Source organism: Vipera berus (assembly GCF_964194415.1).
Source record: "Vipera berus genome assembly, chromosome: 1".
NCBI classification, from domain to species: domain Eukaryota; kingdom Metazoa; phylum Chordata; class Lepidosauria; order Squamata; family Viperidae; genus Vipera; species Vipera berus.
Window position 1 is genome coordinate 158035428 of NC_138202.1, and position 24349 is coordinate 158059776.

Sequence of the window (24349 nt, forward strand, 5' to 3'; positions counted from 1 at the left end):
AAATTTATCCCCAAAATTCATTTTATCTAGAACTTTCAACAAAAATTGCCAATTCAATTGATCAAAAGCTTTTTCAGCATCTAGAAAAATTAGCGCCGCAGGGATCTGGTTGTTCCTCTCCAAAAACTCTATCACATCAACTATATGCCTCACATTATTTTTCATTTGCCTACCACTAATAAACCCAGTTTGATCCCCATGAATCACCTGTTGCAGAACCCTCATCAATCTGTTAGCCAACACCTTAGCAAATATCTTGTAATCAGTATTTAAAAGTGATATCGGTCTATAGTTTTTTACTTGAGTAGCATCTTGATCTTCCTTCGGAATCAAAGAGATAAAAGCAGTTCTCCAAGACGGAGGCACCTTTCCCCCTCTCTGAATTGTCTGGAACAGTTCCTTTAACGGCTTTATCAACTCCAGTTGTAAATTTTTGTAATAAGCCGCAGTCAAACCATCCGTACCTGGTGCTTTATCCACCTTCAATTCCTTAATTGCTATAAGAATTTCTTCTTCTGTTATCAATTGATTAATCTCCTCCTTTTGTGCTTGCGTAAGAACCGGGATGCTAGCATTCTCCAAATATACATCAATGTCTTTTTCATTAATCTTCTCCTTAGCATATAATTTAGAATAAAAATCCACAAAAGCTTCCTTAATAAGATCCTGTTGAAACACAACCTTTCCCTTATATTCAATTTTATCTATATTAGAAGCCCTTTGCTTTTTCCTTAGTCTGTAAGCTAGCCATCTACCTGGCTTATTAGCATTGCAAAAAGTATTATGCCTAGCAAACCGTAAATTGGTTGCCACTTGATCAGCCATCAACTTATCAAATTGTCCTCTTAATAGGTTAATAACCTCCTTAGTCTTCACATCCAATGGATTCACGATTAGGGCCTTTTCTTTTTCCCTAAGTTCATTCTCCAGTTCTTTCCTTCTAACTTCCAAAGTACGTCTGCATTTATTATTCATATATATCAACACCCCTCCTTGTAGGCCTTGCTAGCATCCCAAACCATATCCATAGAGGTATCCTTATTCATATTAATTTCAAAGAAATCCTTCATCTGCTGTTTACATTCTTCCACATTTCTCTGATTTCTAAACAAATTCTCATTTACGCGCCACGAGCGCCTATCCCTATTGTCCTTATTGATCTCTAACCAAACTGGACTATGGTCAGAAATAGTTCTTGCACAGATCTTTACCTTCTTAATCCTAGAAAAAAAATCATTAGTCAGCAAAATAAAATCAATCCTAGAAAAAGATTGATGTCTGTCAGAAAAAAAAGTATAATCCTTTTCATGTAGATGAGTGTCACGCCAAATATCTCGCAGTTCCAAATCATCCTTCATTTCGAAAAAAGATTTAGGCAATCTGGCATGACTCGGAACACGCTTAAAAGAACCAGCCTTATCCATCTGTACGTCCAAAACACCATTCCAGTCCCCCATAAAAATAAACGATTTGTAATCCAATTGGGTAACCTTTGTGTGAAGTAAACTAAAAAAATCAGCTTGTTGTTGATTAGGAGCATACAGTCCAACTAGAAGCGTTTTTTTACCTTCTAACAGCAAATCTATCATAACATATCTTCCTTGCTTATCTACTTCAATTAGTTCCGCTGTTAGAGTACTTTTAACGTAGACAACCACTCCATTTTTCTTATTCATCGCAGAGGCAACAAATTGCGTGCCCAACCTTGAGTTCGATAAATACTTTTGGTCCATAACCCTAATATGCGTTTCTTGCAAACATATAACATCAATCTTAAATTGCTTTAAATATTGAAAAACTTTCTTTCTTTTCTGTGGTGAGTTTAATCCATTAACATTCCAGGTTAGAAATTTAGTCGCCATGCTTGGCGCCCCGAAACTTTTGGAGCACATCTTCAATGGCCCCTGCAACTTCTTTGGGCCACGCTCCTCCCACAGCTTCACTGTAAGTACGCTTTGAAAGTTCCATAAACTTCTGCTGATCATGCTCTTGTACTTGTCTTGCTCGTCTTAAAGCGGCACGCGTCAACCTCTGCTCTCCAGCAACAGCCGATGAAACTGTAATTTGATCCCCTCCAGCACCGTTCTCCTCTGTCTGTCCCCCTTCAGCATCTTGAGATTTTCCCTCTCCAGATCCCTTTGCAGCTTCCAAGAGTGATAGAGGGGTTGCTTTTAAAACATTGCTGTAGAAATCACGCGCCTGAGCCACGGTAACCAGACAATATCTTTTACCTTCGTGCATCACCACCAATCCTACTGGAATCTCCCATCTAAACTTGATATCACGTTGCTTAAGTTCCTGTGCAAGAAATGCAAAATCTTTCCTTCTCCTTAAAATCTTTGGAGGAATCTCTTTTAGAACCAGGACTTCTTGCTCAGCAACCACAACCTTAGTATCATAAGCAGCTTGAATAACTTCATCTCTAGTTGCTCTCTTTGTAAAATAGACCACCACATCTCTAGGTAGCTTCCTCTGCCTTGCAATCCATGAATTAACACGAAAAATTTTATCCATGCTTGCCTCTATTTCAGATGCTGGCTGGCCCAATACTGCTTCCAAAGCCTCAGAAATCAGCTGCTTTAAGTCTTCTTTAGGATTCTCTTTTAAGCCCCTGATTCTAATAGCATACTGCATCTGATGGTACTGGACAAGGCTCAATTCTCCGTCCATTTTGTCCCTTATATTTTCATTCTCTAGTACCTTTACTTCTAATATAGAGTTCTTTTGACTAAGATCCTCCACTTTTTCATCCAAACGTTGCACACATTCCGCACTCCGAAGAACTTTAGAGGAAGATTTAGCCGCCATCTTGCCCAACTTTCACTTATTGCGTACTTTCACTTTAAAGCTAAAAAATCCATTGAGCCAGGGAGTAAAAGTAAAAGTCCACTTCACCTTGACCTCCTGTACCGCTCTGCCTGCACCTTGTTATTCAAAAGTCTTTCCTTCTGGCAGGGGTGGTTGCTAGCGCCTGGCTCCGCTCCAAAATTCACGGAGCAGAGACGCAGCGCAGCTCGGAGCAACCCAGGCTTCGGGGGGGCTCAATCCTTCAGCCGCCCAAACTTACAGCTCAGGCGGCCCCGGAGAGCTCAACCCCTACCTGGGGCCTCACCCCCTCCTCTTCTCCCGAGGAGGGGGCTTCAAATCCACCTAAACAGCTGATCGGCGCTGTTTTAGGTGGATAAACACAGCTGCGAAGCGGACAGCCCGGACCCGGCTGTCTTCGGCACGCGTCGCCACCGGAAGCCCGCTCTTTAGTTCTTCTTCACTTTCTGCCATTAGAGTGGTATCATCTGCATATCTTAGGTTGTTGATATTTCTCCCGGCAATCTTAATTCCAACTTTTGATTCATCTGGCCCTGCCTTTCTCATGATGTGCTCTTCATATAAGTTAAATAGGCAGGGCGACAGTATACAGCCTTGCCGGACTCCTTTCCCAATTTTGAACCAATCAGTGGTTCCGTGTCCAGTTCTCACTGTTCCTTCTTGACCCGCATGTAGGTTTCTCAAGAGACAAATAAGATGGTCTGGTACTCCCATCTCTTTAAGAACTTGCCACAGTTTGTTGTGATCCACACAATCAAAAGCTTTAGCATAGTCAATGTAGATCTTTTTCTGGAACTCCCTAGCTTTCTCCGTGATCCAGCGTATGTTGGCAATTTGATCTCTAGTTCCTCTGCCTCTTCAAAATCCTGCCTGCACTTCTGGCAGTTCTCGATCCACATACTGCTGGAGTCTAGCTTGTAGGATTTTAAGCATAACTTTACTAGCATGTGAAATGAGTGCAATGGTGCGATAGTTTGAACATTCTTTGGCACTGCCTTTCTTTGGAATTGGAATGTAAACTGATCTTTTCCAATCCTGTGGCCACTGTTGAGTTTTCCAAATTTGCTGGCAAATTGAGTGTAACACTTTTACTGCTTCGAAAAAAGCAGTAAGAGTACCTAAATTTCTATATGTTAGGTCTAGCTGAGTCCACCAAAGACCACATGGCTTTATGTATCCTGTTTTATATTCATCTAAAAATAGCAGAATCTAGCGATCTGGACACTGTTAAATTCCATCTAGCTGACTAGAAATGCTAGTGCTAACTGTTTAGTAAAAAGTATAGATGCATTTTTAGAATTGCAAATTCAGTACTTAAAAAGAAAGAAGACATATTTCTTTCCCTTTTTCTTTACAACCATCTTCCCATTAGAGGGCAATATTTGCCTCCCCCCCAGTTTAGTGGAAGGAAAAAATAAAATTACATAGTGTGTGAATCAATGTTATTAAAATTTTGTTTTAAATTACTATTTAAGTTTTTTTCTTTATTATAACATAATTACATGTATGGATTCTAGGTGAAGCTAATTTGGTACTAATAATCTAACCTGAGTAGTACTTGCTATCTTCTAAGTGTCACAACCAACATTTCCTGGTGTATTATGCTGCTTAGGGGTCACGTACAACTAAATATAGGTTTATTCTGAACCAGTATGTAGCGGGTGAAGTCCAAAATATGAAATGCCACCCTATGGTTACTGTCTTTATGCATTTGTACTTAGAAATAAGTGCCTTTGGATTTTACAAGTTGTTCCACCAATAAGTAATTAAGATTTCAACCTTAATATTAATTTGCAGATAATTTTCAGAAAAAGTAAATGCAATTTATACAGGAAATGAATGAATTTAAGTTTATTTCCATGTTTTCTTTATAACAATTTGGTTTTCTTTGATAGCTGCAGGACATGCTATTGAGGATAGCATATTTTACCTTGAAACAGGACAATATGTTTTTTTTCTTAGTATCCAGCAATGGAATGTTTGCTTAGAACAAAAGCATAATTATAATACAGATAGAAGTGATCCTGATCATTTTCCCCCTTTACAATGAAAACAGATAATATCAATCCACAAAAAGAAATATAAATGACTTATACTGTAAGTTTTTTGGTACTAGCTATGAATGGTATTGAGTGAACAAACATGTTTTTCCCTGGGTCTCAAGAAGTTCCCAGCCATATGCCAGAATTTCTGTACTGTTTCTACAAATCATGATATAGCTGTTTGTTAGATAAAAAGCAGACTATACATTGCTGGGAATTTATGTGTATAAAATTGTATTAGCATCAAATACCCAGAGAAAAGATGCGTGAATCTGTGATTATGCCAAACTGTGTTTTGAGGTACTACAATTGAACCAATACCAAGAGGTATATGTAATTGTGCCCCATCCAGTGACAGGTTTCGTGACTGGAAAACTGAAGCAGGCTGTTTTCCAGAGATTTGAAGAACCTTCTAGAACTTCGTTGGAGGTGGCAACAAGGTTCTGTAGAAGAGCATCAACAAAAACAGCAATCCTTATCTTTGCCTTTCGCAAACGGGATCTTCTAAATCTAAGAGCCTCCCCAATAAAAACACAGTTTTATGTTCCACAGCTACAACCCCACAACTCTTCATTTCCATAGGAGATTTTTTTTTAGCCTGGGTGGGTGGGGTTATTGCTTATGTAAACGTATACAAGTCAAAGAACAAAGGAATGAATGTTCACTAAACATCTCTTGCCAGTTTGAATGGGAGCTCATTTTGTCCTAATTCACTGCTGCCAATTCAGAAAACAGGTGACAGCACTTAGTTCCAATGTCATCTGTGCCTACAATTATTTGGCAAACCAAGAAGTTAATTACAGCCCTCAAGCTCTACATGAAGCAGCTGACTTCAGCATGAGCCTGTTTTGGCCTCCCAAGTGTCTATGAATAATCGTCTATTTGTAGAAAATAAATTAATTCCTTCTGTGATTTATATTTACACGTGGCATTTTTAGGAGCCCCTACAAGTGCTAGGGACAGTAGGCTAGAAACAGAAGTAATAAATCAAGTAAAGAGAAAATATAAATAAGTTTTTGGGTGGGACAAAAAAAAATTTGGAGCGCCTCTATACTGATACCAACTAAAAATTTCATTGTCTGCACTATTTTGAAAGGAACAGTCTAGTAAAATTGAATCAAAATATACATGGGAACATAGGGGAAAAAACTGAAAACAGTTGAAAACATGGGATTCCCAAATACGAAGTAATTCTGATTAAATCTATATTTGAAAGAGAAATTACCTAGTTTAAATAGAAGGGAAATAATATGAAGTATTGTTATTTCCCCGGGTTCATTTTGTGTAATTCTTATAGCAGCCTTGATCTGTAGATCCGAAAAAATTAAACCTCAAGTATCCTGTTTCATTTAGCTCCTCTTCGACCTCTTTATTCTGAACAGGGAAGAGATGTGGGCTTTGGTTGCATAAAAATTAACAGATAATCTAGATGTGCCTGTGGACGCAGCTGGACTATATTCTAGATATCAAAATGAATAACAGGATTTTGGCGGATCTGTTTGTCCATCCATCTGTATGTAGCAAAAGCAGTGATGGTAATAGTTTGGTTTTTTTATGGATGCATAACTAAGTGCAGTAAGAACATAGAATTCAAAAAATGCATATTACAATCAGTTATATCATAATGTAAAATAAACCTGTAAACTGAAATGTCTGGCATATATATTAACTTGGAATATATGAAGTATTAGATAAGAATGCATTGAATGACTGATTTTGAAGCAACTTTGCAGGGACCCATGGGGGGAAAAAGCATTTTTAATGCTTTTGAAACCTTCAGTGATTCAGTTCCAAATGTGGTCTTGAATGAAGCTTATTCCAAAAAAACAAGTCAAGTGAGAAAAAGTTCTTCGTTGGGATGTGACTGTTCCACAATGTGATAGTAGCAAAAGACTGATAATGGGAGTCAGGTGTGCAGGGATGTGAGCCAACAGCAGGTATTTCAAATGTATGTGTAATTCATCAACCCCCGTAATTTGTGTTACCATGTTTCCCCAAAAATAAGGCCAGGTCTTATATTTTTTTTGCCTCCAAAAGAGGCACCAGGTCTTATTTGGGGGGGGATGTCTTACCTTAGGACCACCACAGGCAGGCCTGCCACGCCCTAACACCTGTCATGCTGCTGCCTGCCTGTCTTCTGCAGCTGCTTGCAGCCACATGCCATGTGGCGCATCATGCTGCCATCGCTAGCAGCAGGCTGCACAGCGCATCACACTGATTGCACTGGTGCCACCACTTGCTGCAGGAGGCCGCAAGGTTTGTTGTGCTGATCGCAAGTGGATGTGATCGGCATGGCAAGCCTTGTGGCCTCCTGCTGTGAACGGCGGCACTGGTGCAATCGGCACAATGAGCCATGTGTCCTGCGAGTGGTGGCAGCGGTACAATCGGTGCAACAAGCCTCACGGCCTGCTGCTGCAATTGGCAGTGGTGTGATGTGCCACGTGGCATGAAAAACTCGGGCAGTGGTGCGACAGGTTTCTGGACGTTGGAGGCCCGGCTGCAGTGGTTCTAAGGTAAGCAGGTGTGAGGCGCCTGGGGCAGCTTCACCACCCCCGCCCTAGTTTGATTTTTTTTTTATGTGCACCTCGCCCCAAAACTAAGGCTTATTTTTGGGCGCACGTGTAAAAATCAAGCTAGGGTTTATTTTTGGGATAGTCCTTATTTTCGGGGAAACACGGCAGTATCTTACTTGAATTTCCAACTAATGCAATGATTAGCAATAAAAAGAGTTGAAGGCAATGTAAGGAAGGTCCAAAATAATATCACTAGCAACATCAAGGGCTGGAGTAAGCTCTTGAGTAACCTAGCTGTAAGCTTGCTACATTAATGCAAGCACAGAAAGTAAAGCATGAACTAAAAGCCTTGGCTAACCTAGTAGTGAGTTTCCGATTCTTAAAGCTTTTACTCCATGGACCTAGCAAAGGTATTTTTCAATTTGGATTGTTAGGTTCCTCACAAATGGGGGGGGAATCTGTAACTGGCAACCTTGAACCCCAGAGGAGGGATGAGATGAACAAAGTAAAGTACAATAATTTCTTATTCATTCTTCACTTAAAGGTGATACAGCACATTCAGTCTCAAATCCTGCCTAGGCAGTTGGAGAGCAATGCCAACATCATGTCATCCAAGGCAGTGACCGGCAAATCTCAAGGGTCTAGGACAGGGGTAGGCCTACCCCTGGTCTAGGAGAACTCGCCATAGGACAACTCACTTCAGGACAAGAGTTAGACTAATATCAAATAAATGGTAGAATAGAATCATTAAAGGAAGGTTTCCATAGGACAGAATCGGACGGTCTTGAGCATGTTATCTGGACTGAGTTCGATCCTGTTTCCCCTGATGATGTAGACAGGATTATGGGGAGGCTGAGCTCCACCACCTGTTTATTTGACTCATGCCCCTCCTTGCTTATTTATGCGGCTCGGGAGGAGACACGAAGCTGGTTCCAGGCAGTAATAACTGCCTATTTGAGAGAGGGTGTTTTCCCCGCCGCCTTGAAAGAGGCGGTGGTGAGGCCCCTTCTCAAGAAGCCTGCCCTGGACCCAGCGATTTTGAATGACTATCGTCCGGTCTCCAACCTTCGCTTTCTGGCAAAGGTTGTTGAGAGTGTGGTGGCGCATTAGCTTCCTCTGTTCCTGGAGAAAACTGATTATCTTGACCTGTATCAATCGGGCTTCAGGCCCAGGCACAGCACAGAGACGGCATTGGTCGTGCTGGGGAATGATCTCTGGCGGGCTCAGGACGGGTTGCTCCTCTGTCCTAGTCCTATTAGATCTCTCAGCGGCTTTTGATACCATCGACCATGGTATCCTACCGCGGTGTCTCGGGGTTGGGTGTGGGAGGCACTGTTTTACAGTGGTTCTCCTCCTATCTCCTGGGCCGCTCGCAATTGGTGTTTTTTTTTTAATTGAAAAGTTTTAACATACATTTTATCTTTAACAATCCCCCCTCCCCTCCCCAACCCTCCCTACCCCTCCCCCCTCCCCCCCGACTTCCCAGAGCTAAGTACAAGGTATAAAAACAAAAAAAAAACAATCATAAACATCCATATGCTAACAACCATAAACTCTAAAATCTATCACTCTCTAGCTCATATAAGATAACTAATTGGTGTTGACAGGAGGGCAGAGATCTGCCCCGAGGCCTCTCGTTTGTGGAGTTCTTCAGGGGTCAGTTCTGTCGCCCCTCCTGTTCAACATCTATATGAAGCCGCTGGGTGAGATCATTCATGGTTTCGGGGTGGGATATCATCAGTACGCTGATGATACCCAACTTTTTTTCTCCACCCCAAACCAACCCAGTGATGCCCTCACCATGATGTCCCGTTGCCTGGAGGCGGTCCGGGTCTGGATGGGGAGAAACAGGCTTCGTCTCAATCCTGCCAAGACTGAGTGGCTGTGCATACCGGCATCTCAGGTTAACCAATTTATTCCATCGTTAACGATGGGTTGAGGTGTTACCCCCCGTTGATAGGGCTCGCAACTTGGGCGTCCTGCATTCATGGCTCAATTTTGAAGATCACATAGGAGCTGTGACCAGAGGGGCCTTTGCCCAGGTTCGCCTGGTGCGCCAGTTGCGACCCTATCTGGACCAAGATGCCCTATGCACAGTCACTCATGCGCTCATGACCTCCTGGTTAGACTACTGCAACGCTTTCTACATGGGGCTGCCCTTGAGGACCACTCGGAGGCTTCAGCTGGTGCAGAATGCGGCCGTGCGAGTTGTGATGGGGGTTTCCCGATACTCCCATGTAACACCTCTACTCCGTGAGCTGCATTGGCTTCCGGTTGCCCTCCGGGTGAGATTCAAGGTGCTGGTGATGACCTATAAAGCCCTAAGTGGCTTGGGTCCGGGATATTTGAGGGAACACCTGCTGCCGGCATCAAGCTCCCTTCGTCCTGTGTGCTCCCACAGGGAGGGCTTTCTCAGGGTGCCGCCAGTAAAAGATTGCCGGCGGACAATACCCAGGGGGAGGGCCTTCTCTGTGGGTGCGCCAGCCCTTTGGAACCAGCTGCCCATGGAGCTTAGGACTGCCCCCAACCTTCGTTCATTTCGCCGGGACCTGAAGACCTGGCTCTTTGAGCTTTTCGGCCCAGGCTGAGAGTTTTTAATTGGGGTTTTTATATTTTTTCAGGGATCAAATTTAATTGTTTTTTAATTGTTTTTTAATTTTTGTATTGTATTGATGTTTTTAAACACCTTGTAAACCTATGGGGAAAGGGCGGTATATAAATCTAATAAACTTAAACTATAAATAAACTTAAATAATTAAATTTAATTATTGAGTTGTCCCGCAGCGAGTTGGCCATGGCAAGTTGTCCCATTCTGAATCTCAAAGATTAGCAAAAAACATAGTAGCAGAATTTGATATGTAAAATCAGAGAAGCTAGAGAAAGATTATACAAAGAGAATAAGAGATACCCGAGGTTGAGTTCTAAGGAGCTCTTGGTATTAATGAGAAAGATTGAAAAATGGAACCATTCCATGAAACTAAGAATATCTTCTACAGCTATTTCCAGCCTGTCCAGCTTGGCGGACAGGTGGAAGGGGTGATGGCAGCAGGGGGAAGAGAGGCGTTGATTTCACGCACATGCACACACTGCTTTCACAAACGCAGCTTTGTGCACGCTCTCGCACCACTTTCGTGGCTTGGTCCCAAACGGGCTGCAGCCCGTCAGTGGGCTGCGCACCAAGGGTTGGAGAACCTTGATCTTGTACATAGATCAGATTGAAATGTTCACCTGTAGCACCAAAGAAATTTGGTTGTGGCAGTAATATTTTATACTCCTGGCTATGACAAGTGGTCAGTATATCTGTCTAATACAGGGGTGTCAAACTCAATTTCATTGAGGGCCGCATCAGCATTGCGCTTTCCCTCAAGGGTCTGGGTGGGCGTGGCCTACTGGGTGGGCGTGGCTAGAGTGCGTATGGCCTACTGGGTGGGCATGGCCAGCTCTACATTGTTCGCATCAAGGGTGCCTATGGGGGCCTGGGCAGGAGTGGGACAGATCTGAGGGTCTCTGGCAGAAGGAGGGTCTCTGGGCCAGGGCCATGGCAGTGGGGGCCGTTCCTCACTGTTTCCAGGATGGCTTCGTGGGCCGCATGAAACCACTTTGCGGGCCGGATCCGGCCCCTGGGCCTTGTGTTTGACATGTCTGGTCTAATAGCACTAATTTTGAAGAAAGATGGTTCATCATAGTTATCAACAGGTCATTCAGGTGAACTACAAGAATATCTCACTAGAAAACATGATCGGAATAGGACCAAATGATTTGCAGAACCTCAGGTAAAAAGGGAAGGAGAGACATTGGAACAAACAAGAATCAATGGAAGACTTTTGAAATAAAGGGCATTCATGAGTATGAGCCTTTGCTTTGCGCTGCCTCTCTTGCGCTCTCTGCTTTTGAACTGTCTCTCAATCTCCTCCTACCCCTATATAGAATTCCTCTTCCAACTAACCCTTGATCACCACTTCTCCCATATTTTGTTGCAAAAGCTCCTCACATTTTTAAGTTATCTTTCCCCTCTCCCAATTTTGAGTTTATCTAGATCCATGTAAAGTAAAGGACAGTGTAGGAAAATGGAGATCAGAGCTTAGTTTGAGAATAAATATAAGTTTCAATGCGTAGAGCTTTTTTTAAAAAGGAAATCCGGAATAATGTATTGTTCTGAATTATAAATTTGGAAAGCAATTATAAATTGTAAATTCCAAAGGAAATGCAGAAAGTATAAGCAATTAACAAGTCTACACAAAAAGCTACTAGCACCTTCACTCTTCTTGTAGCTCCTTACCTGTTTTCAAAAAAAACGGTAAAGCAGAGGTTGTAAAAACAACTGTTGGCAGTTGGATATCCTTTAAAAGTCCAGGAAAAACAATTATATAGCAAAATCCTAATCAGAAAGCACCCTTCAATAAGCCTTTTTTAAAAAAACTATAATACAAATTCAAAAATCTGTGACTTGGCTATTCAGTTGTTTCTCAGCATGGTTTATAGGGAAGTATGTCTCATTTTATCTTTGAAACGGTGAATGAGCTCGATTAAATAACAATGAGTACTCAAAGTCATCCAGTGCACCTCATTGTTTTATTTAGGATTGGAATTTGAGTCTAGTTCCAGTGAACTATATCAGGGCTTAAGGAAGTCCTCTCAGACAGATATTTAAAAATGCTGAATAAACCTTTTCAAAGGGATATAAAATCGAGAAGTTTCATCTAAAAAAACCCCTCTTCATTTCTTTTTCTATAGATCAGCTGTTTCACGTGTTGGCTATGCACATGAGACTCTACAGCATTGATTCTGCTTACAATCCATGGAAGAAACTGACACGGTTGATACAGGATGAAGAATTGGAGTAAGTATAAAGATATTTTTAATGTTCACCATGTTTTAATCAATCCTGTTTAGGATAAACAACCACAGCCTCAAGCATTGCATGCAGTTTCTGAACTTTTTTTTTCTGGTGTCCAAATCCGCTCAACACATAATTATTCCAAAAATTAGTTTTTGCATTTTTTTGGCCTTGGGGGCAGGATGCATAAAACAGAAGTATAATCCCTAAAATAGCCTTCCAGACTTCAAAAAACCCTTATATCAGACAATATCAGATCTACCCAGTTAGCAATATTGTTTGTGTTCCTTGGTTAATTGAAGCATATTAAGTACACCTCTAGAAAAGTACATATTAGCCAAATGAGTGATAAACTTTATTTCAAAGAGTGATTGTGGCTTGTTCAGCAGGTCATTGTTTTATATATATATATATATATATATATATATGTATATATATATATATATGTGTGTGTGTGTAAATTACTAACAAGGAATTTAAAGGGAAACTGAGATGCATTTCTGACTCTTTAGTCTTCATCAGTCAGCTATACCCTTCTGAGATTCGAACCTGGGCTGATTGCATACAAGGCAGTGTTATTTGCCTCTAAGCCACAAGGTCTCTCTCGCTTTTGTTAGCTTTTTTTCTGCAAGGGAAGATATGTTTCAAATGTTAACTATTTAGATTACCTTGCTAGGCCCCAAACATGGAGCAAATCTTTATTTCCTGTTTTCAGCCTATCTTGAAGGCCATCGAACAGGCTGTAGTCACACTGGACAGTTCATATATTTGTGTAAATTACTAACAAAGAATTTAAAGGGAAACTGAGATGCATTTCTGACTCTCTCTATATCTATCTATCTATCTATCTATCTATCTATCTATCTATCTATCTATCTATATGTGTGTGTGTGTGTGTGTGTGTGTGTGTGTGTGTGTGTGTGTGTGTGTAGGTCTTGGTGTATTCGGGTCTTTTCCCGTGTAAGATTTTACACGGGAAAAGACCCGAATACGCCAAGACCTACATACCTGTACCCGTGAAAATCTACGAAAACATACATATGGTGTCCCTACCACCCTCCCTTTACTTTTGCCTTTCTTTCCTGAGTAGATGAGCATAGTTCTCAATCATTCCTTAAACTTCAGCCTCTCACTCTTTATGACCAAGAACATCTATGGGAAGCATGTGAGACTTAAGCTCATTAAATGAGGATGCCACTGTAGCCTGGCCCTTTAATTGCACCATACCAGCTTCCCATTTTTTTTTTACTTAAAAGAGGTTGCACCATTTCCCTCAGAAAGTCAGAAAAGACATGGAGTCTAGCATGTATGAAACAGACTGGGCACTTGGCTTGATGTTATTTATTATTTCTTTAATATTTATTTCCCACATTTTTATATAAATAACTCAAAGTGGTGAACACACACAATCTCCTTTAATCTCCAAGGACTCGGACCGAGAGAGAGTGAGTGAGTGACTGGCCCAGTTATCCAGCCAGCTTTCATGCTTAATTCAGGCTAGAACTCGCAGATTCCTGGCTTCTAGCCTAGTGCCTTAACCACTAAATCAAACTAGTCCTTATTAGCTTAGTGTAGCCATAGTTTATTTGTATAGATTGCATTTGGAAATCTGGGTCAGCAATGAGGAAACCCACCTTTTTTGTTCAGCCATGATTCCCAGCAATGTTGTCGATTTCTCTGAATTTGGAGTATGCAAGCTCTTAAACCAACTTGGCAAATTTTTGTTCAACATGCAATAATTGTGGTCTTTTCCCCTGGAAAATATTAGGGCTTTTTCCTCACTAACTGCTTCTGTGGGTGCATTGCAAAGCTATATTTATCAACTTGTCTCATAGGCATTGAAGGGATTAGTAGAGTGGATATTCTATACTGCAAACAGACTTTTAAAGGACAGTTCCATATCATGATGAAGTTGCTTAAGCTTTTAATATATGACAGCGTAGATTTAAGGCTTAATTTACTCTGGTGCTTGACATAAACTAAAGAAGCTTATCTAAAAGGCATTTTCTAGAATTTTACTCTTTCACTTCTAGTGAAGGAACTAAATGCATTATTTGTTTATGCAAAGATCAAATTCTATTTGATTTCTGAAAGTTTAGCAACCTGTTAAAATATACTTGAAAGAGAAATGAATGTTGCCAATTATTGAGAAGATTGAATACATGTAAAATATAAGTTGGGTTAGTTTTACTTGCAGTACTATAATAATCATTTTAAATGTGCTTATCAATTCCTATTTAGCATAACTATTTTATATCTCTCTGTTCACATTTACATAGCTATCCGCACATTTTTTTTTAAGTTCGGGAAGTTAGAATGCCAATTGGAGTTTCATATAACCATGAATTGAATTTTTTTATTGAATTTTTTTACAGTAAGTTTGGTGAATCAGCAGGGAAGCCATTTATAAGCTAAGCAAAGCTTTGCTTGTACAATTTGCTTCATGTGTTTGCTTTTGCTTCGGTTTGCTTCATGTGTTGGTTTTCCCATTTGTCCAATTTTCATTCTATAATTAAAAAACCCCTCAAAGTACTTACTTTGTGCTTTTGTACTGAATCTGCATTCATCTATTGCCAATTCATCCTTTTGATGAATTATCTTTTCTTGTTTTATCACACAAAAGTTCTTAAATACCGCTTTCCCACTGCATTCAACTTAATTTTGTTTCTTCACATGTCACAAATATGAGTAGATGATCAAGGTGAAATAAATTCAGTCTCAGTCCAAATATTTCCAATTTTACTTTTAAATTATGTTCCCTTTGCTACTTAGAATCAAATAGCAATGGATCAAGAAATGTATTTAAAGCTTGAGAAAATTAATATGGATTTTAATGACATGTATTTTTGTCAGGATGTGCAGTGAGGATCAGCCAGAGGTTCCGGTGCTTTATAAGGATGTCATATCTCTTTTGCTCATCCAGATCTTAACCATGCCTCAGCCACTGCGCAAAGGTACATTGCAAAAGTTTCAAAAATAATAGACAGAGGGCAGCAGTTATCTCTCTTGTGATTTTGAGAATTGCAGCAAATCAATCTTATTTTAGGAATGACTTTACCTTATCTTTAGAAGTTGGCAGCGGGCAGAATTTTTGTTGTGACTTTGGCAGCCATATCTGTAAGTTTTGTCTTCTCAGCTTTATCAAATAATAATGGAGGGAGACCAGGAGGCCGAAGAATTTCTTTAAATTCTTTGAGTTGCAGGAGCATGGAAAGTTTTTTTTTCCTCTTTGACCTTCTTTCATTTGTTTGCCGAATAAAAGTATTGAATATTTTACATTGCATTGTGAATGCTGGAGAGCGGAGGGGGATGAATAATTTATTTTTATTATGCAAACTAGCATTTTTGGCACAGAGGACAGTGGTAGTTGCTATAATACAGTTTGTGTAATGGTTGTTGCATGTACATATATTCAAGCATTTTATTGGAGTCTGAAGATCTCTTGGAAGCAGGAATTCTTTATTACTGTATGTTTTGAAATCTTTTAATTTTATCATTTTGAAAAGGCTAACCTAATTTCTTTTGCACAACTGTATTACAGGACACATTTTGTTATTTTATTACAGTATAAGCAAACATTTCACTTTTTATAAGGTCAATTGAAATGCTGTTGGCTGGCTGCACTCTAGTGATTTTTTTTATACCTCAGCTGAGTTCCTTTAAAGGCATAAACAGCTGTGCAAGAATTTTTTTCTCTGTGAATAAATGAAGATAAGGCTTGTCTAAAGTTAAAAAAATAAAGCCTTAAGGAGGCAGAAGATGGACACTGTAAGAGCTCATCAGAATTCTGAATATATTCTAAATTAACAATTTAAAAAAATCTGTTCATTATAGAGAAGTGGAGCTTTTGTTTTGTTTTTTTAACTTGAAAAGTATTTGTCATTGGTTTGCGGTTCTCATGAATTCTAAAAATACATGAAACGCAGCAGGTAAGCAATTTTTAGGGCTGTCTGGAATAAACAGTTAGGAGTAAGGTTAATGAAAGGTTTTCTCTCAGTGCTATGAGCACCTGCAGAGTAGAGCAACCTGCTTTAGGATTATGGGAGAAACAAAGGGATTTCTCCCTTGTCCTTCCTTCCATCCATTTCCATTCATAATTGCATCTCCTTGCAATTACTGTAGTTTTTGTTTGTCTCTCTGTGGGTATACACACCCACACCCACACCCACAAAAACATGCAGAGAGAGTCATACACATACATTTAGCATATATACAGGCTCACACTGTAAGTGTGAGTAGCATCCTATTTAATCTAGTTCTTATTTAGATCTGTTCATGGCAATGAATCTTCTGATACTTGTTAGCTTCTAGTATAGTGGCATGGTGTGTTCAGTTGCCTGGGAACTAAACAGGTCAATGAGGTAGTTAACATGATGGGATGAAAACCTCAACTTGGGCAATTTGAGAAATAAGAAATAAGAAAAAGTTAAGGCTATGTGGAAGCTTGTTCCTAAATTCTACATCTTGATAGGAGATGTAGAATTTAGGAAGAACTCTGGAATACAACATTCAAAGCATGGGTGGAGAACCTTTGCTCCTTCTGATGATGCCTAATTACAGCTCCATTTGTTTTGACCAGCATGGGCGAGGACTAATGATACCAGGGCTGTAGTTCAGCAAAGTGGAAGCACAAATACTTGTTCTTAAAGCAAGCTAGTTTAGCACAGATCCAGCATTATGCCATGGACTATTTGTGGAAGGAAGGCCAATCCTATTTAATTTAAATTATGACAAACATAGCATAGAATGCTATAGCAATAAGCGTAAAGTGTACTTGTAATGTCATTCAGTATTAGCAAGCACCCTTTCAGTTACGGCTACAGCGTTTCAAGAAATATGTTAAAATTAAAAAGTTGTATAGAAAAGTTCAAAACAATGTGTGGATTCTGTGAATATCTAGAAGACAAATTCGGAAAGATGTTTAGTTTTCTTGGCTTATCATGTAATTATATTTATAATTATATCTTTCTGCACATTACGAAGCTTAGGTGTTTCTGAGGGATAGACAGCAAAAAACTACACATTTTTGGTAGATCCAGTATCATTAAAATAACTCTAATTATGCGGTTTATTCATTGTGCTGCCTATTAGGAGAATCTTGGTCTAGTCTACCAATCTTGATTATTAGTGGCAAGAACTCATTATTGTGATCAGATAATGAATATTTTAGATTAGTGTATTTAAAAGGCAGTGATATCTTTTTTTAACATGGCTTTGACAAAAGTTTTGAGATTTGTTAAATTATTCACACAGCACAAGAACTATTGCCTCATTACTCACGTGACTTGCAGAATAAACGAAGAGTAGTACAGATTAGTAAATTTATAACATGAACTAACTAATAAAACATTGATTTAAACCAGGACGCTTAAAATTAGAATGGTTGTCTCAACAGTATAATCATCTTGATGTTTGATTGCTCATCTGGGAAAAATATTTGCAGATTTATAGACTGTACAACTGAGGGACCATATTTTAATATATAAAAATGTGAGGCCCAAGAATGTCTAATGATATTTTTGTATTGTTACAGAACACTTTGTCTGTATCGTAAAAGTGCTTTTCACATTGTTGTACATACAAGCTCTAGTCGCACTTTCTGTGAAATGCAGCCCTGATGACAAGATGACTTGGATGAATTCAGGAGCTCTGAAAAAGGTTGGTTTATTTAATAAAAATCTGAAGCAAGACTGCTAAGGAGGTAGTTGTCTCTTAGTTAAGCACCAGACGAATGCTTTTGTTGGAATGTAGCTGTAGGAATTTGCAGTGCTTTACACTTTACACTTTTCTGAGATAGGAAAATAGAAGGCTGCCCTACTGTGGTAGTGCTGAGAATCAGTGATATTCAGAGCCAATAAATCATCCTGTGACATGTGGCATGGAAGCTTCATTGCACAACTGTTAGTGCAACTTCACAACATTACTGCCATTTTTATTTTAAAATGTATTCATTATAGGAGTCAGTATTCAAGCAGAAGGTCTTGAAGGTCTGGTTTTATCCCAAGCCTGCTGATGCTACTCTGTGCAAGGGGTGGTTCTCTAATCTTGACGCTATTTTCCAGGTCGTGATGCTTCTTCCCGCCCAGGAAGTACATGCAAATGTTCTGACCTACAATCAGAATGTTGCTTTCCAATTAAATAAAAATAGGTTCCACATTTGAATTTTGTTTAAGAGCATTGTTCTTTTTTGTATGTTTGAATAAACAAGCCTCTGTTGACTTGTCCGTAAGACAGTTAGGATGTACAGCCCTCCCTCCCTCCCTCCCTGCCAATTTCTTACCCAGTCTAGAGCATTATGAGTGCTTTGATGTATAAACACTTGGGCTTCTCTGGTGGGGCCCATTTTTTACATATGCAGAAGATTTGCATTCCCTACTGAATAGAACCCTTCTTGGTGGGATTATTTATTAATGCATTGAAATGTTTATCTCCGTTGGAGGATCCTTTGTGGGAATGACTGCGTTTTATTTATTTTTCCTCGTTTGGTGATGAATTTCTTCTTAATTACAGAATGCCATCAATGCAGAAAAGCCTTGTCAGGTGTTGCTGAGCCACGTGATCAGGGAACTTCTGAAAGGGAAGGTTTATGAACAAGAACAAGAGGAAACTGAAGATATGGTATATAGTATATGCATATCGTTTGGTCAAGCTTTTTTTTTTTAGCGCCAGCTATGTCTCGCTGAGAAATTGCATGCGTGGTTATCAACTCGACAGCTAAATAGTTAGAGTAAAGTCCCTGTTTTGTTTGCTTCTATTAATTTAGGATAGCTCCAGTGCTTGGTGCTTACACTCCATAGAAACCTATTTGCAGCAATTCTGCCTGCCTTTCCTCAGGATAACCAGCCTTCTTCAGCATCACCTCTTTGGAGGGGAGCTACCCAGCTGCCAGGTCTTGTGAAATTTTATTTCTTTTTGAATATACTACATCTAGCTCTTTCCCTTTTGATGGTTTCGTTTCTTTCACAGGAGGATGAAGAATTTACTGTCCTTGCCAATTGCCTGGGTTTGCTACCATCTTCTTTTCAGTCGTCAGAGTTTCCTAGTGCCTCTTGCCTTGACTGGTCTGTGTCAGCCTTTGACATTGTATCCCAGTGGTGTTCGGAATTGGTCTCATTTGCCGACAAGCATCCTACGCAGATCAAGGTAAGTAAACCATTTTTCAGATTTTCATCAGGAGAAGGCCGATAGCACCTTTTCTGACTCCGTCACACTTCAAACTCATGAAAGCTCATGGCTTTTAATCGAATGCGTTAGTCAGGAAAAGGTGCTACTAGACTCCTTCTGATACTTTGCCACCATAGATTGGCAGGGCTCTCCTTTTACAGAGCCCGCAGTGGGAAACATCAAGTTTTAATGTAATACTTATCCAGTGGGCTAACGGTTGTACTCGTTACATGTATAGTGGATGGCCTTTTTTTAACAGATCAATTTTTGCTTTGAATGTGCTACAGTGTCACACTGTTTTCAACTACAGTTATTCACAATAGATGCGTAAAACAAAAGAGAAAATTAAGTTAACATATCATAAATTACTTTTGTGGGGAGGCGCTTTTTTTTAAAAAAAAATAGACCTACAAATCACAAAGCGATTTCAGTTGGGTTGAGTGAAAAGACAAAGCAACCAGAATCTTACTTTCCTGGAAGGTAAATGGTTCTGAGAAGAGCCCCATTTTGTTGCATGGGTGTCTCTGGAAAACCAAAGCAGGGACAGAGCTGGAAAAGTGTATTTGGCCTCCAATTTGCTGATCATTCAGATGGTTCATTCCAGTCTGGGTCATTTCTTCCTTTATCTATAGAAAAAATATTTGAAAGTGTTTTAACTTGACAAAGTCAACAGATGCCAACTTACTTTCACAAGGAAACAATTGCATATTCAGAGCACATAAAGATATTATTTAACTTTTTTGTGTGTTTGTTTGTTTTTTTTAAAAAAATCTTCTTTTTCAGGTCTTACTTATACAAAAACCTACCTGGGACTTACCACACCTCCTACAATTGCCTGAAAATTATAATACTGTTTTTCAGTACTATCACAGAAAGACTTGTTTCATCTGTTCCAAAGTTCCCAAAGATCCTGCAGTTTGTTTAGTTTGTGGTGCTTTTGTGTGTTTGAAAGGACTGTGCTGCAAACGGCAGAGCTTCTGTGAATGTGTCTTGGTAAGAGACTCTTAAAAGTTACTGTTCTGTTGCCAAAAAATATGTTAGAAAGGAAAATATTTTTAATAATGCATTAGATGAATTTCTTCTTTCAATTAAGCAATTATTGGAAAGAATGAAAAACAAATATTTTTTTGGTAAGCCTGGTTCCCAATTGCTAAAAGTCTAAAAGACGGTTGGTTGGAATCAGTTTCTCTTTTAATGCTAAATCATCTGTATACTGTGCATGCTTGCCTTTGATAATAAGGCAGATTTTGGCTCATAAATATGTTCATACTTTAAGTCAGAAAAGCTGTTCTGCAGATACAGAAGAGGCAAGGATAAGATTGTTCTAAGATGGTAGTTATTCATTAAAGCAAAAACATTTTCCTCTTCATTGTAATTGCACTCACAAAATGTCATCTCTTCTTCCTGCTGCTCTGTAATGAAACTTCAGCATTCGCAAAATTGTGGAGCTGGAACGGGTATTTTTCTTTTGATCAATGCATCTGTAATCATCATAATTCGTGGCCATCGGTTTTGCCTTTGGGGCTCCGTTTACCTGGATGCTCATGGTGAAGAGGACAGAGATCTCAGGTAATTTTTCAAACGTGGTTAATGGGCGTTTGTGCCTGTATTGGCCAGCTTTTATTTTTAAACAAGAGTTCTGTTGTAACAGTTTGGGTCTATTGCTAGCTGAAGAAATACTTGTGTGTGTAAATCTCATGGGTTCTGGGTAGCACCTGGGTGGGATTCTGTGGCGGCCGGTGGAAAATGGGGTGTGGGCCAAAGTAAAATGGTGCAAATGAACCAAGTGATAACTTGAGACAAAGATGCCAATGAAAGATAATGGATCTCCTGCAGAGCCCCAGACATACAATGTAGTTGAGGGTGTGTGTGTTTAAAATAGTCGATTACCTTGCATCAGCCTTGCTATTTTTCTGATTTTTTTTTTTCTTTACAGGCGTGGCAAACCACTCTATATATGTAAGGAAAGATACAAAATGCTGGAACAGCAGTGGGTATCACATACATTTGATCACATCAACAAACGATGGGGGCCACATTACAATGGTTTATAGGTCACTAACTGTTGTGCTGTCACGTCCCCTTCATTACATTTGCTCCTTGATTAGCTTTTGCTTTGAACCCAGTCCTTTTCTTTGCTGGGAAAGCATGAAGCCAGGTCATGAAATCAAGCCCTATATTAATTAGGTGCTGATAATTTTTAAAAAATACAAAGGAATTAGTTCTCCTGATTAGATATGGAATCTAAATTAATTTTATAGTTGTTGCTTTCTCATCCACTAATAAACAAGCACACGTTGTACTTTAAAAATGCCACTAAATGGCCATTGAGTCTTTTATTTTTCCCTGATTGGGGTGGTTTGATTGTGCTGATGAACTGTATATCTGTAGACACCTGCTAAATACGTTGCGCCTTTTTTCTTTCTCTTTTCTTTGTGTTTTAAGATTTTGCTCAATATGCATTTGTAAGTATGTAAGAGTTGTAACACTTTCAATTTGTGGAATTGTATAGAAATGTCTAAAAGATTTTTAGAAAATAATTCGCTTATTGCCAGAGAGCTATTGAAATAGTTTCAGGCATTGCTGAAAACCTTATTCATTCTCAGGAATTTCATAGATATACTCCAGAGATTAGTGAAATAGCTGTGTAAAATAAGTAGTTCAGCACTCTGAATATAATACAACATGTATACAATGTTGTGTCTGACATTTCAGTTAATTTAATTACAAAGAAATCCCAAAACATCTATTCAACTGCCTGTGTACCTGCAACAAATGCTCCACGTGGTCAGACAGTGGTCCAACCAAGCATGCCCTTTGTCTCATTCCCATTAGCTGACTTGTTTTGGGTGGGTTGTTGTGCAGGAGAAGGCTTCATTTTGCCAGTGGGTTGTTACTTGGACACTTAATTGAATTTCAAGCAGCTCAGGGTAAGGGATTGAGTTGCAGGATGGCAGTGCTCAAATGGTTCCTCTCCCTCACCCTACCCCCCCTTTGCAGCTCAAGTGAAGGATGCTTTGATCTAAAAGACAGTGGAGCAGTCAGGGCTTCAGAACAAACCCCCCCCCCTTACACACGCCATTGACTCCCTGATTACATGTATGTATCTGGTTGCATAAATTGATTTACAGACAGGCTGGGAGGATGTGAGCAGGCCTTTGTGCTCTAGAAATTATCAACAGAGCATTTTGGTTTTGAGGAATTTGAAATCAGCCAGGATAGGCATCCTTGCCAAAAATGAAGCACACAGGCAAGCAGTACTTTTCAGTACTAATACATTGCTGCCAAAATGCTTTTCTTCTTTTTTGCAGAGTTGACAATTTCAAACAATGCTTTTGAAGGCTTTTGTGACATTTACATACTTTAAACATAATTTCTTTCCTGGCGGGGAAAAAAAAGCCTTTACCTGGAAACTATTTTTTTAAGAAGTGTTTTAATTATAAAGCCTTGCATTTGATTGAAAGCTGCTTTCTCTTCAGCTATAGAAAAGCACATGGGCCAGGCTGTGGGATTATTTGTGTAAGGATCTTCAAGGCCCTTTCATTTTTTTTAAAAAAAAAATATATAATACACGGCAATATATTTTATCAAAAATTGTGTAGACAAAGACATGAATGCAAATATTTGGAGTATTCCTATAAGTCTGTATATTGTTCCAGCATTATTGGAAACATTATTATTTTTTTTGGTCTAAAACATGGCTTCATTTGTCAGTACATCAGAAGTTCTCCTGGCCCCCTCCTCTCTTCTTTTTGCATTGCTCACCAATGAGGAGAAGCCATTTTATGAGCATCGGGGATAAGACGAAATATCCTGGGCATCTCATGGCATAACACTATGACAGGGCTTCTCCTCTGTATAGTTTGAAACTTCACAAGAGATAATGTTTTCAGAAAATGACTAAAAAGTGTTATTTAAAATGGAATGTTTTTGATGGGTGTATATGGCTGCGAAGTAAAATTATTAGCCTTAACTTTAAAACCTTGGTATTTCACAATGTTCATTTTGATACTAGTGCGTTAGTCACTGGTCAGTTTAAAGACAAAAGACGAGACACTTGTTTGGAAATCCTACTTGAAATATGCCTGCATGCTGCTGAAACAGAAGTTGGATTCCTCCCATAACTTCTTGAAAAAATCTGCTTTATTAAACTTACTTGGAGAGCATAACAGGTCCAAGCTAGAACGGCGTGTGTGCTGCTGCTGCTGCTTCTGCTGCTATTATTCCTCCAGCGTCCTGGTGAGATAGCTTGTATGAATGGAAATCTAAGTACAGTACATTACTGTAGAAACAGAATTGACATGTAAAACTAAAACTACATAATCAATATTGTAAAATATGTTAATAAAAGTCTACTGTCATTATCTGTGTGTAAAGGCTCCTCTTTTTATCCTTTTCTTTTTTCGCATGAGTAGATTGAAGTAATTCAGAGGTCGATCAGTTTTAAGATTGTCCCCCCCCCCCCACACACACCCATTTCTGGTTTTGGTTTTTTTTTTGTGTTTTTGCATTTCAAATTATGAATTGTAGTCAATAAGAGTTGTGTCCATTTGTACCACAGGGACAATCATTCATTTTATATTGTAAGATGAGGTGAATGAAGAAAACACTTCGGTGCCAAATCATATACAGCAGGGATCCCCAACCCGCAGTCCACGGCCTGGTGCTGGGCCGTGGCCTGTTCAGAACTGGGCCGCAGAAGTGGTGGGTGAATGTGTGTGTGCAACTGCATTTGTCAAAGCAGTGTGCATCCGTGAAACTATCCCCTCCCCCCCACCGTCTCCACTCTCCCCCCCCCAAGCCAGAAAGGTTGGGGAATGCTGATATACAGTATCAGATGTTAGGATGTAATAAATAACATGCATGTATTATGTGAAGATACCAGTGCAACCCATCTGTGGCCAGTATTCCTCATCTAACTTCATTCCTTGCAGATATTCACACCACACTAGCAAAGCTAGGATCTT

The 24349-nt window shown here is 39.5% G+C and overlaps 1 protein-coding gene across 4 annotated transcripts in view; it reads left to right on the plus strand.

Moving 5' to 3' along the window:
• The window catches only part of UBR3 (ubiquitin protein ligase E3 component n-recognin 3), a 119254-nt gene extending 95489 nt beyond the window's left edge, over positions 1–23765 (plus strand). For all 4 annotated transcript variants that reach the window (XM_081317020.1, XM_081317021.1, XM_081317022.1 and 1 more), the window contains 9 exons: positions 12116–12221; positions 15072–15172; positions 17752–17876; positions 18729–18836; positions 18982–19107; positions 19185–19361; positions 20166–20375; positions 20812–20951; positions 21319–23765. In XM_081317020.1, coding sequence (XP_081173146.1) covers positions 12116–12221; positions 15072–15172; positions 17752–17876; positions 18729–18836; positions 18982–19107; positions 19185–19361; positions 20166–20375; positions 20812–20951; positions 21319–21436 — 1211 coding nt within the window. In that variant the 3' untranslated portion in view covers positions 21437–23765. The remainder of the gene's footprint in view (positions 1–12115; positions 12222–15071; positions 15173–17751; positions 17877–18728; positions 18837–18981; positions 19108–19184; positions 19362–20165; positions 20376–20811; positions 20952–21318) is intronic.
• Positions 23766–24349: the final 584 nt, after the last annotated feature.